Raw genomic sequence first — 16,250 nt, 5'->3', positions numbered from 1 at the left:
GATTGAGTTACAATGTCTTGTGGTCACTCATTGATGTTTTGGAGCCAATGTGGTCCATTCAGCCACAACTTGTTTTCTTTCACAGTGCCACCTCGACTTCCCACATCAGCAGGATTTTGATCGGTTGGTACATATCGCCATTCGATACCCTGTTTGGACTGGATCTTTTGGACTCTGTTGGCCACAAACTGTTTATATTCTCCTCCTCCTTTGATCCAGTGCAGTGCCACGCTACTGTCGAGCCAGGCATACGTCCCTTCCACTGGGAATTCACTTAGGACCTTCCGCACATTGTCCACAATGTTACAAGCCATGTGCGCTGAGACCAACTCCAACCTGGGGATTGTTATTCCTTGTTTGGCTAATCTGGCCTTTGCTGTTATGATGCCTTGTGTTGAACCAGAGGATTGCTTGACAACAGCATAAACAACTGCTGCCACTCCTTTCCGCTCGCGTCTCCAAACGCATGTAGCGATATTGAGTCGATCTCTTCTTGGAAGGTGGGGATTGAACGAGGTACAGAAATATTGTTTGGCAATTGTTTTCCCAGTTCGTCCATTTAGCCTTTTGTTCGTCAGATAATGGTGCATCCACGGTAATTTCATCTCACACACTTCACGATATATTAATTTTCCTTGCAACGTTCTTGGCGACAGTAACCCTAGTGGATCGTAGATCTGAGCCAGTTTGCTTAAAATTCCTCGTTTTGTTGTAGTAGCTACAGTTGAAGGAACTATGACCTTTATCTCGTCCTTATTCTTTGACCAACCTAATCCCAGAATACTCGCTTCTTCCTCAGTAGGTGTTCCTAGTTGTTGCTTTGCAAAGGTTTCTTCATCGGTGATGCAATTCATGTCTTCTAACTCCTTCTTATTCGAGTGCCATTTGTGCAGAGTAAACGTCGCATCGTTAAAGATTTCTATTGCTTCTTTCTTCCACTCTCGCGCTTTTGCTATCGTTGTCGTTCCACTTACTAGATCATCTACATATAGGCTTTTGCACAATTCAGTTACCACTTCTGGTCTGCGGTTTTCCCAACAGGTGAGATGTTGGTCAATCACTCCCCCAAGGAGAAACGGCGATGACGTTAACCCGAACAACGCTCTTGTAAACCTCAGTGTTTCAATTTCACGAGTTGCATCTGGGCTCCAGTGGAATCGTAGTGCATCCCTGTCACCTTCCTTGATTCGAACTTGCAGGAACGCTTGTTTAATATCTCCAGACAGTGCGACAGGATGAAATCTCATTCTTACTAAAATGTTCCAAAGATTGTTCTGGAGTGGAGGGCCTGGGTTTAAACACTGGTTCAGACTTGGAGCTTCATTATTGGCTTTGGCAGAGGCATCGTACACGATTCGAACCTTTGTGGTTTCTGCTCTTTCTCTGACCACTGGTTTATGCGGAATATAGAATTCAACACCTCGGGCTTCATGTTTAGCAGCTTCAACGATCCCTTCGACTTTCTGCTGCTCAATGATTTCAGAATAAGAATTAGTCAACCCCTTCTGATGCAATCTGCGTTGAAGGTTTGCTAGTCTTCGTAAACTTCCTTTATAATTACTTTGTAGTTGTGGGTGATTACCCTTCCATGGAAGGCCAGTTTCATACCACCCTTCTTCACTTCGCACAAGCTGTTCTTGAAACTCAGCATAAACTTCATGTTGATCATTTTCAGGTTTGTCAGCCAAACCCAGGACATCTAACCGACACAATTCTTCGTAGTCGCTTTGGCTTGTTTGTGAAAGAAACATAACAGCGTAGTCCAGTTCTTTGCCTTGTGCCAATATAGTCCAGCCAAACTTGGTTTTTTCAGCAACAGGTTCTCCCACCTTTCCGACGCAGGGTTTCTCAGACGTCTTTATGCGCATGTAGTCTGTAGCTCCCAGGACTTAATGCACAGGGAGTCTTGGTTTTTGATCATCGTCTTCTATCTTCACACCCGCTAAATGTGAATAAGAACTTACTAATGCCTTATAATTTGGGTTGTCCCCAAACAGTAGTTCTCCCTTATTTACTTTGGTTACGTTCACGTCCATCTGAAATTCCCCTTTGACATCTTTTACACCTATGGTTGACAGTTCCATTTCCTTGGTAACTGAGGTGAGCATCATTTCGACACGTCGTGTTTCCTTTCTATAAGATCGTTTTGGAAGTAAGTCTAACAAGGCTGCCGATGCATAAGAATTACCAGAGCCTGTATCTAGAAGCGCACGACACTTTATTCCTTCTACATTCACCACAACGGTTGGATATACGGCTGGCCCATCACCTGCCGTTAAAAGCTGATCTTTCTTTGTGCATATCGACGAATGATGTTTACCATTGCACTTTGAACACCTATGAGAACTCTTACAGTCAGCGGCGCGATGTTTTGTCCCCGTGCAATTGAAGCAAAGTTTTTTCTCAGCTAATAATTTCTTCCTCTTATCGATGTCGGATACAACCGTGTAATCAACAGCGCTGTGATTTTCAGAATTACAATAAACACACCTACGCTTACGTCGCTCACTGCCTGCTACAAGTAAAGGTTTCCGAGTTTTCTTAGAACTTCCACTCTCTTCGGCTGGATTGATGTCTCTCCACTTCTTCAGTTCTGAAATAAGATTTGTCAGATTCCAATCTTGCCAACCTTCGTTACCTCGCACAAGATCAGCTTTAATTCCCTGGTTTTCCCATATTCACTTTCAGTACATTCTTTGCTCTTTGATATCCTTCTGTTGTGAAAGGTAATCCTTCGATTTCCGTTCTAACTTTCGGTTCTAACCATTCTTTCAGGTACGCAAACTTAGTAACAGGGGGTACGTCAGATTTATATGCCTCTGCTTGAAACGTGTTCCAAAACGGAAGCCAGTTTGCATAATTCCCGTCAAATTTTGTTACAGGAAGTTTTGGTAATTTAATACTTGCATTTTGTTCGGATCTTTTCACCGACTTCTCTACCGCTTTTTGATGCTCCAATTGTTGGTTTAATAACTCCGATTTGTATTGAAGTTCTCGCTTACGCTCTTCTTCTTTTGCTGCCTGTTCGAGCTCGAGTTTTCGTTTCTCAAATTCTAGTTGCCTTTGTCTGTCAACTTCCGTAGCAGCATGTGCTGTTTCTTGAGCTTCAGATTTTTGATTTCCTTCGATATAATTTATTCGTTCTCGTAATTCACTCACTTTGCTGTCAGCTTCGGTAATTTTCAATTCAATTTCTTGTGCCCACGATTGGACGTCTTCGTCAGATTCGCCATTGGTAAACTTAATCTCCTCGACTTCATCTTTTAAATCGCACACTGTTTTTATCCGATTTGTTACCGAACTGATTTGTCGCGTTAAAACCTCTACTTTTGTAGAATCCATTACTTCGGTTGATTTTCTGATGGCAAAGCTTAATGCTTTGAATTTGCCAGTCAATTCTCTTTGCTTTTCGTCTATTGTCTCGGTCATCATCGATATTATATTCACGCCACGCACTAATCTCCCGTTAAATTTGTGTCTTAGTTTGAACTAAACCACAGCCAAAAATCCCGTCGGAGGTGCCACTATGTTGGGGATCGCCTCCCAAGTTTCTCCCAACACTTCACAAATTTTAACAACAGGTTTTATGAAGATATTTTTATTTCACAGTTCCAAAAAATAACCAGATTATAATAACACGCGTTCTCCTTTTTATCGCAATTTGCATATCACCCCATTTTCCTTGCTTACTATTGGTGCGCTCAAGTGTTTGTTACAACTACTTATCTAAAAGAAGGCGAGTCTCTGACAGACGAAATCCGTTTAGTTTGGTAGACAAACGCCTCGAGACAACCAAACAACCAATTTACACAACAGTTCGCAAGCGATATTTTCGCCTGTATTCCAATAATAATTGTCTAATATGGCTTCAAAACATTATTAATAACGCTTTGTTTCCAATAAAACTTGATTGGAGGAGTTTGAAAACACTGAAACGAAGTAAACTGCAAAAAACAACAATTGCCTAATACAAGCCCTAAGTTTTTTGCCCGGTTCCCACGCCATCTTGGATTTATCATGAATGTCACGCTGCCGTCTTAATAAGTCTTATATTACGTCACACTCGTCAGCGATCTAGACCATAGATATAGTAGGACTAGATTGCTGACGAGCCGCCATATTGCGTGACATCCATGATGTGTTTATTACACAGAGCTAAGGTGTTTATTAAATTTATATATTATCTTATGAAATATTTGATATGGATGTCATCGGTGGCATATCCAGAATGAATGTTTTACACTTGCTATGTAAATTTCACTGCATGATTGCTTATTTCATTAGAAATCTATTGTTTGTACAGTGAGTGAACACAGCAACATTGGGATAGCATGACCAAATAAAAATGCTGGCTATGGCTGAGATTATTATAAGATATAGCTGTGAATAAAATATATGTGACTTTTATGCTTATGATACTTAGTTATAGTATATGTTTTTATTATGCTATAGCTACAACACCATCTATGATACCAGTTGTTTCAATGGCAATACAATTTTATAACTACAAATGTCTAAATTGCATCACATTATTAACATGCAACTAATGACTTCTGACAAAAATTGTATCATACTGCTCAGTTGGTTCATTTTATGACACTTACGTACAAAGATAAGTAAACTACTGATATTTCTTTGTTCAATACATGAAATTTTACTAGTAAAGAAAATTGCCATACAGCTATGGTTTTTCTGCTCTAACAAACGAGGCAGCCTGGTCCTGGCTAACATTTCCGTAAAAAAACGTGGGAATTTACATATTATCTTTTGGTCTCACTAAGCATCAGTGTTGTCTTAAATTGAAATTGTCAAAAAGTAGTTTCTTTGTTTGTTGAGTCATGCTCATAAACCACAAGATTGTTATTCCATCCCATAAGAAGTCGTATGGGATGGAATAACAATCCAAATGCTCAACAGTTTAAGTGGGCACTCCGAGCACTGATACAAAAGAATGAAGTGACAGCCCCAGCAACTGCCAACTGCTCTATTGTAAGTGAAAGCAAGCTAGCTGAAGAGACACAAAATGCTGATAGGAGAGTTGCAGCATTATTAAACAGTTCCACTCTTTGGCATGATGATGTACTGACTATATCAGTGGATACATATCCAAGAAAATTACAAGTTGCATCAAGTGTGCTGAATGTGCAACTGCCTTAACCATAGAGAATGATGACCAACCTCTCATACCTGACCACTCATACTGTCATGAAGGTTCATTAAAGTCAAGCTTAACATCTTTCAAGACCTATGGCAAGCTTACAAGTCCATCCTCGTCATTGGTAAAAGTAGTAAAAGCAGCAGATAAAGCCCTTCGCAAAATGGTCAACAAGTGGAGTCAGTTGTCAGAAAAAACAATCCAAGTTATGCAACGAGATGTCCTGCAAGAAACTAAGCCAAATGTATTTCAATCGCTATTGCAGCATTCTAAGGAAACTCATGCACTAGATGAGAGCTTTTGCGATGACCATATCACCATCCTCATCAGAAAAATAGCATACATGTACAGTAAAATATTTGTACACCAGTTTTCCAAAGTGTACTCCGAGAGAATCGTTCGTAGAGGAGCTCCATCTAAGCGGCAAAAGCTGACAAAACTCATCCTTTTTGGAAACGATTAAGACTCTGTCTGTTAAGTGTCAACACATATTTGAAGATTGAAAGAACGAATAGCATCTTGAAGTGAAATTTATGTAAAAATATGAAGAATAATTTTCCCATCTTTTGTATGTATTCAATATGATGTATTTCAACGTGGACGAACCAGTATGGGAGCTAAAGCAGACGAAATCCGTTTATTTTGGTAGACAAACGCCTCGAGACAACCAAACGACCAATTTACACAACACTTCGCAAGAGATATTTTCGCACGTATTCCAATAATAATTGTCCAATATGGCTTCAAAACATTATTAATAACGCTTTGTTTCCAATAAAACTTGATTGGAGGAGTTTGAAAACACTGAAACGAAGTAAACTGCAAAAAACAACAATTGCCTAATAGTAGCCCCAAGTTTTTTGCCCGGTTCCCGCGCCATCTTGGATTTATCATGAATGTCACGCTGCCGTCTTAATAAGTCTTATATGACGTCACACTCGTTAGCAATCTAGTCCTACTATATCTATGATCTAGACCTACTATATCTATGATCAAAACACACTTGCTGATTCTGAATGAGCCTGCATTAGCTTTGGTGCGCGGTAATAATTTTGCATTGGGTAAACAAATATTTTGCACTGAAACATTTTAATAAGTTTGTTTTGACTCTTCTGTTTTGCATTGGCGGACTTTGAATTGAGATTTCAATACTTTCGTGCGCTTTGGAAACATTAATTTTGTTTTGTAATGTTAAAGTTTGCATCTGAAACATAGATGTTGCATTGAATTTATTATTTTGTGTATTGCACTTGTGGGCCACCGTAGTTCACAGACTATCTATGTCTTGTTTGTACACAATCCAAAATTGACCGTCATTATTTTACAAACAATGTATGGGTTGTTTAGTTAGAAGGTAAACCAACCATTTATGAGTGGTTTGCAAATAATGCGATGATGATATGCAAATCACATCTGGCTTGTATGCTTATAACAAATTATTTAACTACGTAATAATGAGAAACAACAATCATTATAAGTTAAAACATTTTTTTTACATCTGGCGCCCCATAATTAAGGAGTAAAAAACATTAAAATAGTACGTGCCAGTGCCATCACACTACAAGTACTGACAAACAACAATTTAACCCGACTCTTTGAATGACAAACAATATAATCTTGCTTACCCGTGTCATGAGATATTTCCTTTTCTTGCTCTACTTCGGCATTCGTATACTACAGAAGATTGCAGCATGTTTCCTCGATAAAATTTGAAAAAGTTTTTGTTAGAAAAAAAGTTTTAAAATTTTCTATCGTATAATAGATAAATTTGGGATGAAAATGCAGGTGGGCGGAAAAGTTTTAATTGTGAGAGCCTGCGCTCTTCCGCTGACATTTCATCCAAAATAAGCCATGTTTTTGATAACTGGCCGCGCGTTAATAAAATATAGTAATTTGGATGATGATTTCCTGTCCAGGTAATTACTATACAGGTCAGTGGTAATTACTAGTGAACTCTATAACAACTGGAAGGCTAACTTGCCGCCATCTTTGAAGCCTGCATGATCGCCGCCATTGAGGGTACGGAGGCGAAATAGATCACTTCGAAATTGCCGGATTATTTGCACATAACAGTGCTCTTCGAGCCAGCTTAATGTCTAAAAACCTTAAACAATGTTTAGACTTTTATATAAAACAAGTTTGAACGATATTTGTACATGTTTAAGCTTCTTTTTAGAAGGATGAAAAGCGAACTTTGTTTTGGCACGTGAAAACATGCCTTATAACTTGAATACAAAACTGACACCCCTCGTTTTTTTCATTAATAGGATATAAAATACACTTGCCTATCCTTATAATATTGTTTGAATCTTTGAAAATGAAGCTGTCAGTGCATAAAACGCTGTTTTCGGTAATTTTTGTGTTTCCAAATAAAATTATCTCGCCCCAGTCCTTTTTGAAAGTTCAGAGCGTAAAAAAAAGAAAAACACTTTGCAAAATATTTCAAAAAGTTAGCAAAAAAATATTTGGAGTTCGTTTTAAAAAAACTGTTATGCCATATTATTGTGTTATTATTAGTTGCACCATTAGAGAGACAATATTAAAAACGTGTCAATACCCACTTAAAAAAGGACAAAAACACAAATGACACTCCATTATCACAACTTTTGAAACACTTAAGCAAAAATTGTAATGTAATACAAGCATGAAAAAGATTATTAGTCTAATATTATAGAATCATCGTATATTTTCACAAATATGATCAAACATTTTAAACACACATCCTAAAATATAATATATTACATATACATTTATCATCATCTGTATTACAAGAAAAAACTAATTTTACAATCAATATAAGATACTAATAAAAATGACACTGATATGTATATTAGACTGGATAACGCATCTCTTGTGAAAATTGAAGCCGGAAGATCGATCATTTGCTACTGGCTTTATGGGGGGATCGGCCCCACTTTCCCATACTTTTGTATTACAAAATCACAGTTTTCGCGTTTTGATTCCTTTTACAAACTTCTGATTAAGGCAAAATTTTTATGACAAGTAGAGGAAAACCGGTAGAGAGTTTTAACCCTGAATCACTGTTTTTTGGCTTGGTAACGACTGAAAAATAAGATGGCAAGTTGTATTGAAATTTAAAAGTTGAAGGTGACGAGGACAATTTCAGCCGTGCGAGACATTTTTAGAAGATCAATACTTAAATTACAAATTTACAACAAAGTAAGAACAAAGGTATTCATATCTTCAACATATTCATCGATATTGAAGTTGTTCACATAGGAACTGGTTGAAAACTTTTCTTCGCTTAATGACAACAGAGGTACTTTAATTCGAAGATTTTGATGACGCACATCTCGTAGAGTTTGATGATACCGTTTTCAACTTACTATTGTTCATGGCTTTCTGATTATTTTTCTATGTCCATTTGTTTTGTTTCTTCACTGATATAATAAAGACGCAATTTGAAATTATTATGATATTAGCGATGTGAATAACAAAGTGTTGTTAAATAAGTAAATTTGTAGCAATCTTCCATAAACGTCATTGCAGATGAAATTTTGGTAGCAGTAGTAGGATTCTGTAATATTTCAACATTTTTTAAGAAGCAGCAGCTCATATAATTTCCAGTTTGTTTCAAAACAATGCAGGTCGAGCTTTTACTATCTCAATTTTCTGCCATTACAAAGCCAAGAAGACAAACTTTTAGGATTAAATATCTTTGCCGGTTGTTCTATTCCTTTCACTAAAACGTTGCTCGAATCAAAAGTTTGTAGAACGAATAAAAACGCAAAAACTGTGATTTTGTAATACAAAAGTATATTAAAGTGGGACCGATACCTCCCACGAAGGTCATAATCAGATAAGCCAACTTCTGGCTTCAATTACCTTACTATATTTTATACATGGTGCGTTATCCAGTGTAATATACATATCAGTGGTTGTGAAAATTCCTATTCGCTGCCATGTTTTTGATAACCGGTTCCAGACCCCTTTTCTCCTCGAGGGAATCTAGTAGAACCATTGAGTTCTATAAGACCTGGAGGGGAAAAGGGGCCTGGACCCCGTGGTCAAAAACATGGCGGTAATGGCGGATTTTGGTGGTCAAAACTTCCACTTTAAAAATTTTTTCAATATTCACTCCCTCCTGATTTCCAATACTGTTTATATGAACGATAACAAGTGAAAAAAACAATTACAATACCGACAGCATATCATGTCAAAATAATACTTCAGCATTACGTGAAAAACACAGTACACACACATCAAAATAAAGAAAATCGACGGTAGAGAAACGATCGTGACTAAAACACCACACGAGTACATACGAGTAACATACGAGTACATACGAGTAACATACGAGTACATACGAGTGACATACAAGTACATACAAGTAACATACGAGTACATACGAGTGACATACGACTATTTTCTGGTCAACAAATGAGAAACAACACAATTTCTTCAATACATTGATATTTGCGTTTATTTTTCCTTGTATTTGTGTGGACTTCGGGGCAACCATTTGATGGATTTAAATGCTGAAAAGGTATTTTACTTTCATACTACATTCATTTGTATGTTTTAGTTGAATTTGTTATAGATATTTTGTCGATGCGATTTGCCAGTATTTGAGCGCTTTTCGAAACACTTTCACCTAGGAAATACATATTTATGAAAGCGATTAAATAAACAACGTATAAATAATGCTTTCAAAACGTGCTATATGAAATAAATGTACATTATATATATTTGAATTAAATGAGAGTTGCACTGTGTTACGTATAGTCCTGAGACGGACTGTTTTTGTTGTTGTTGACTGACGTTTCGACAACCTTAGCGGTAGTCATCTTCAGAGTCAAAATGAATGTATAATCGCTTTCATAAATATGTATTTCCTAGGTGAAAGTGCTTCAAAAAGCGCTCAAATACTGGCAAATCGCATCGACAAAATATCTATAACAAATTCAACTAAAACATACAAATAAATGTAGTATGAAAGTAAAATACCTTTTCAGCATTTAAGTCCATCAAATGGTTGCCCCAAAGTCCACACTAATACAAGGAAAAATAAACGCAAATATCAATGTATTGAAGAAATTGTGTTGTTTCTCATTTGTTGACCAGAAAATAGTCGTATCTTACTCGTATGTATCGTATGTTACTCGTATGTACTCGTATGTTACTCGTATGTACTCGTATGTACTCGTATGTACTCGTGTGGTGTTTTAGTCACGATCGTAGAGAAACGCATATTTTGGATGTAACATTTAAGTTATTTTATGACATTTTAGCCTTTTAAAAGTGAAAATCAAACGACGTTCTTTACTAGACCTGTCAATCTCGTCAAACTTATACATTATTTCATGCTTTTGTGTGTTTCACTGTTTGTGAACAGTTTGGTGCAACTATTTTTCTTGCTTCAAATGGATAAATCTGTGTAAAAGTGCTCCTAAGGAAGTGAGAAAATGTTTGCTTCAGTCCTACAACATAAGTCAACTGAAAATTTACCATGGATAAGTATCATAAGTGTATTGTCGTTACCTGATAAATTTACTGAAAACTCATAAAGAAAGTATGTTGAACTAGAAGAGCTACAAAAAAAAATTGAAAACACTATATGTTGTTGGAAATTTGTATTTTGTAAACTGCTTGGCAGAACCTTGGGTCTATTACCAAACAGAATTACATTAATTTTCCATTGAAATTACAAATTTGGAAACTAAAGTCCATTGGTTTTTCTTTGTCAAAATAGTTAATTGACAGTGTAGGCCAAGAAATTTATCAAGTTCTATAGATATTATTGTGTATTACTTACAGTCTTTTGGAATTGTGTAATGTATGCCAAGAACAAGATATAATTTTTCAAAAATGCTAACCCCTTCAAGCACTACTACTCTTCTGTTTTGCTTAAACAACTTACAGCTACCAATACTAATTATTTATATGTACAAACTAACAATTGGGAATTAAATGATAAACAACTTGATAAATCTTTGTATTTTCCATCAAGCCTTTGAATTTGCTCCTTTTATCTCTTGGTAAAGAAATATTAATGAAAGACTTACAAATCAAGTTTCTCGAAAATAGTATTTTGTACAAAGAAACTAAACATAATTGGAAAGGTCACATGTTGAAGACAGACTTTGCTTCTTTGACTAGGTTGCTTGACCATCAGCAAATTTAAATTTGTTTACAATTTGTTTAAAAACAAAATAGTAAAACTACTACTGTGCTACTTACCGGAGTCAAGAAATGTTTCCTTTTCTGTCGCTATTTCAGCATCCGCAAACCACGGAAGCATGCAGATTGTTTAATAAATATAATTTTTAAAAAGTGTTTATGTTAGGAAAACAGTTTTGATATTTTCTGTACTCCAAATCGTGGTGGTCAAATCAGGGTGGGCGGCAAAATTTTTATTTCACGAGCCCGCGTCTCTCCGCTGACTTTGACCACCAAAATCCGCCATGTTTTTGACCACGCGCTAAAATTTATAGTAATTTTGTTGACGTTTCCCCTCCAGGTCTTATAGAACTCAATGAGTAGAACTCAATGGTTGCCCCACGTGGTGCCAATTTCACATATTGAAGACATTTTGGGACTAATTCGAAAATTTGGCAACATATTTTACTTATTTTGCGATTCATGGTGAATTATGGTTGTATGCTTAATGTTCAGAACATCTACATTACAAGACGGTCGTCAGTTATAATCCTGAGGTATAACATAAAGTCTTATAATTAGATAATATTTTATTGGTGTTATAAACTGGTCGATTTTAATGATCAACCAGCTCGTCTTTCTATTTAATTTTTTATGTATTCACTCACTGGAAAAGCAATAGATTCCTAAAGAAATGAGTAATGATGATGATCTGAAATTTACATAGCTTGACTAAAACTTGCCGTTTGGCTTTGCTACTGGATCAAACTCTTTTATTTGTTCAAGCATGTATAATTCTATCAAAACTTCAAAAACTTAGCTGTCTAGATCTTCTATAATCTATGAAAGCTTCTTAGTTTATATATGATTTAATATTTTAATTAGTTGTTCCAAAAGGGAAAACTATTAAAGATGCTAGCAAAATTTATATGAATAGGTAGCAAGTTTTGTGGTTAACTTACACACACTCCTAACTAGTGCAATTTAGTTATAAGTACCTATATTCCACTTTTTATGTTAGTTAAAGAAAATATCACCTTGCTGTCTCAGTTTTGCATTACATTTTTTTTTAGACTGAGAAAGCATTTTTTAATTCCAAAATAGCAAATTGCTATGGCACAAGAGGTGGAAAGTTACTCTTTTGTGGATTGGCCGGTACAGTACTAGATTTAAATTCATAGATAGCACTAAGTTGAAGGTCTCAACAAGAAGCCATACTCTTAGAAGAAATGCTGTAGTATTCAATTTATTTGCAATTGGAGACTGATTTTTTTGCTGTGTCTTTTACGTTCAACAAGAATCCTATTTTCTATTGGAATAATGAAACTGCTATTTTATAAGTTATCGAAATTCCAATTTAAAATTAAACTGTAGTTTCTTTGCCTTAAGCATTTTTCCTTACAAAGTGTGGTTTCTATTGAGTTGTGCTGGCTTAGGTATCCAAGCTATTTTGCTTTGCAGAGATTTCCACCTTGATTCTAGCATAGCAGTATGTTGCTCAACATGCAGTATATATTGAGAATGTTATTTTTGTCCTTTAAAAAATGAGTTGATTATGTCACAAAAGAGAACTCATCATTATATGTTATGTTTTTGGAAAGACTACATATGAAAAACATAACAGAATTGAAGCACAAACAATTATATGTTAGACTGATTGAAACATGAAAAAGTGTACAAGGAGGCTTACAAATATATTTCTCTAAATTCTGCTTTCCTATATAATCAGACTTGCCGATCATTGAGGAAATAGCCTTACTATTTTTCACTAAATTTAATGGAAATAGCCGCAATAGGATCAATAAATTTAAAGGAAATAGGCTTAACACACTTTGATTGTTTATTACTTTCCCCATTAAATCAGAAAATGCTGAATTGAAATTCTTATATAAAATGGTATATAGAATACACTACAATTATTTATACAATACTTCATTACATGAATGAGAGTGATGTCAACAACACTGCAACTCAATACTAATGTGCATTTGGCTTTCCATGCATAAAAGCTAACAATGATGTTATACCTGAATCTTCTTGTTGCACACATTTGGAAAGATGTCAAGTCGACTGAAAAAATACATTGCATAAGAAACAAATTTCTTGACTTTGCTACAAATTTTACCATAAACTTGGCGTTGAAAAGCAGCGTGCTCTTCAATGTGCGCTACGTCAGTGAGCTAGATCCTGCCACAGCACCTCGCAGTCAAACAGGAAAAAACCTATATTTGACGCCCAAAAAGTCAAGGAAGATCAAATTTTCGTCTTATAAAATATATTTAAAATGTTGTTAAAATAGTCAACTCTGTCTAAATAGATAATTTCCCTGAGGGCGATAAAGCACTTTAAATGTCGATATTCTTGTGTCTGCTATGAAAGTTATCATAGGAAATGAATGTTAATTCACTTAAACTTGCCGAAAACTAGACCTTTTTTATCAACTGATGCAAATTTTATAACGCGCACATATAAATTGAGCATTAGTGCATTTTACATTATCCTAGCGTAGCCTTGTTAGTAATTTAAGTAGGTGAAATTTTATGTCAAAAGGTTTTGCAAACAAAACATATGTTAAACCAGGGGCGGATCTAGGATTTTTCAAACATCAGTCATAAAACGTCCGAGGCGCTCCGCACATGGGGGTCTGAGGCATTCTCCCCTGAGAAATTTTGAATTTCAGAGCCTTGAAAATGCCATTTTCAGCGTTTTAGAGCAATACAAAATGTATTTTGTGGGCAACGTTTTTGCGTAATAACAACACATTTTGCTTACGTTTTTCAAAAACAAAATGAAGTGAACAATACTTGAATGTTTTGCCAAATATCTAGGCTCATTATCATGCCAAATATATGGCTCATTAGCATGTCTAGGAACGTAAAATTTATTTTACAATAATGCTATTCAAAAACAGATACAGTCTTTAAAAATTTCTACCAAGTTGTCAGGCATAGACCCCCCTAGAGACCCCCATTCAAACCTCTATGTAATGAGTTATATTAGATATTTGGTACTACAAGTGACAGTTCATAGATATAGAAAAGCTCAGACTTCAAACCATGCAAGTTTATTGTAACCCTTTACCCATCTCCACATCAGTGCCAGCAAATTCACCTTTTGAGAAAAAACTCAAAATTTTTTTCTGCCAAAGATTAAGCAAAAATTATCAGAGTGAAAATTTGCAGTTAAGGACAGCTTAATGCCATAAATGTTTATTAGGCATTTCACTTGACTATTATTTTCTGCAAGGTGTGCTATATAGCAATCACTAGTAGCATTGTATTATCAAATACAAACAGAATGTAACTAACATGTCTTTAATTATATAATTACATGAATGTTAAAATTGGTTCATGTGTCATGCTTACTGGTTATGACAAATATCTTTTCATATGATCAAAGCTCGTTTAAATGTAAATCTGAAATAATTTAGTTTAGAAATTATAATGATCATCAGAAAAATTACTTAGTGATCATGAAAAATTGCTGTTTTGCCAAATTTCAAAGTTTATCTGCATACATAGGAGGACATTTTTACTTAAATATAGAAAATGCTTTTCATACATCAATAGCCCTTTGGAATTTATGGCAAACAATCTGGTATGAGCCGTAGATTAACACACCTTTACATCTCTACATGAGGTGTTCAGTTAGAAAAGGGGACAATATGTGACATGGGACAACATTTCATGTATGTGAAATATTAAGGCTTAATACCATTCCAGTCAAATTGTCAAAATAAAAAGCTTCATGGATCAGAAGACTCAAAATCACAGGTTATAGTAAACAGCTTCTCATGTAATCAATGTTAGTTTTCTCAAATCTTAAACAATATGTAGTATAACTGTCTAATGATTGAATGATCAATGATCATAAACTGAAAAGCCCCAAACATTTGTTTATGATAAAGTAAATATGAGTATGGCGCCTTATGGCTACAGATTTTTTGTCCATTGAAATATATTTGCAGGAATGTACGATTTCGCTGCCATATAACGGCAACGATTCCCCAAGCACTAAAGAAATCATATCTAAAAGTCCTTCGGCAACAACAATTTTAGAAGCATCAATCTGCTTACCATACGCCATATTGACATAAATCGCATCACACACTCGCATAAATTGACTTTGATATATTACATTCATGCATACATACACTTCAGTTGTCCTTTACTTACGATTTTGGATGTAAATTTCTGCTGATAAAACTCAAAACAATGTTGGCTTGCTTTTTAACATCAAGGACCGAAATGTCGCTCGCGAGATCGTCTTTGCCAAGCATTTACAATTCATCCATAAATTTTTCGCCCGCTTGAGAAAATTCACAGTTTGGACAGCAGCATTCATGTCAATATATGAATTTGTAAAAGATTTCCATAAATTCCATCTGATTGTAGTTTAGTTTCTATCATGCTTATAAAAATTACTATGAAACGATCAAACATTCAATTCAGACAGTGAGCTTGACTATGTTAGTTCAGTTGGCTATCAGTCGAAATCCGTCAAACCAATCACAATAAAACAAAAATTCAAATGTGAACCAATTGTAAGATAGCAATTGGACTCCCTTATACGTCCGGCCACCCTTATTATCGGTCGAGACCATTCCAGACTGTCCACTGATCTGGCCATTGACCAATAAAATAAGCGTTTTGGCGCTCATAGACTCCTTTATCCGTCGAACCAGTCAAGCCACCCCGCTTATCAGTCGGTTATTCCAGGTCAATTAAAATTCAACTGATCTGGTTACCAAGGAGCTATTCATTGATTTAGTCATTAGTTTTCAATAATAAATAAAGCTGGATTTTTATCACGAAGTAAATGCGATAATAAAGTAAGAATAATTAATGATTTTTAACTAATATGAATAGGTAATTTTTGAATTTCAAACATCAGTCGCGCGACGGATTTGACATACTCTAGATCCGCCCCTGTGTTAAACTCTTGAGAAATACAAATCATAGTTCTTTAGCCCGCT

General features: G+C 35.6%; 3 protein-coding genes across 3 annotated transcripts in view; 1 reads left to right on the top strand and 2 right to left on the bottom strand.

The window, feature by feature from the left end:
* Positions 1-23: 23 nt before the first annotated feature.
* Positions 24-1,868, bottom strand: LOC124435934. The gene has a single exon (XM_046985865.1). It carries the CDS (start codon positions 1,866-1,868, stop codon positions 24-26), a length of 1,845 nt encoding a protein of 614 aa, XP_046841821.1.
* Positions 1,869-1,889: 21 nt separating this feature from the next.
* LOC124435933 lies at positions 1,890-3,429 on the bottom strand. Its single transcript, XM_046985863.1, has 2 exons — positions 2,752-3,429; positions 1,890-2,663 (listed from the first exon to the last, which is right to left on the bottom strand). Exons 1-2 carry the CDS (start codon positions 3,427-3,429, stop codon positions 1,890-1,892), a joined length of 1,452 nt encoding a protein of 483 aa, XP_046841819.1.
* An 8,218-nt stretch (positions 3,430-11,647) lies between these two features.
* The window catches only part of LOC124437623 (GATOR complex protein WDR59-like), a 67,141-nt gene continuing 62,538 nt past the window's right edge, over positions 11,648-16,250 (top strand). The window contains exons 1-2 of the mRNA XM_046987591.1: positions 11,648-11,832; positions 12,349-12,430. Coding sequence (XP_046843547.1) covers positions 12,389-12,430 — 42 coding nt within the window. The 5' untranslated portion in view covers positions 11,648-11,832; positions 12,349-12,388. The remainder of the gene's footprint in view (positions 11,833-12,348; positions 12,431-16,250) is intronic.

The sequence above is a fragment of the Xenia sp. Carnegie-2017 genome, unplaced genomic scaffold, assembly GCF_021976095.1.
Source record: "Xenia sp. Carnegie-2017 unplaced genomic scaffold, XeniaSp_v1 HiC_scaffold_16, whole genome shotgun sequence".
Classification (NCBI taxonomy): domain Eukaryota; kingdom Metazoa; phylum Cnidaria; class Anthozoa; order Malacalcyonacea; family Xeniidae; genus Xenia; species Xenia sp. Carnegie-2017.
This window is presented reverse-complemented; position numbering and strand designations above follow the sequence as displayed.

Bases quoted from the DNA above. Each gene is read 5' to 3' on its own strand.
- LOC124435934 (XM_046985865.1), bottom strand. From the start codon at position 1,868: ATGCGCATAAAGACGTCTGAGAAACCCTGCGTCGGAAAGGTGGGAGAA.
- LOC124435933 (XM_046985863.1), bottom strand. From the start codon at position 3,429: ATGACCGAGACAATAGACGAAAAGCAAAGAGAATTGACTGGCAAATTC. The intron at 2,664-2,751 runs GTTAGAACGGAA...TGGGAAAACCAG, and splicing joins AAGAATGGTTAGAACCGAAA to GGAATTAAAGCTGATCTTGT.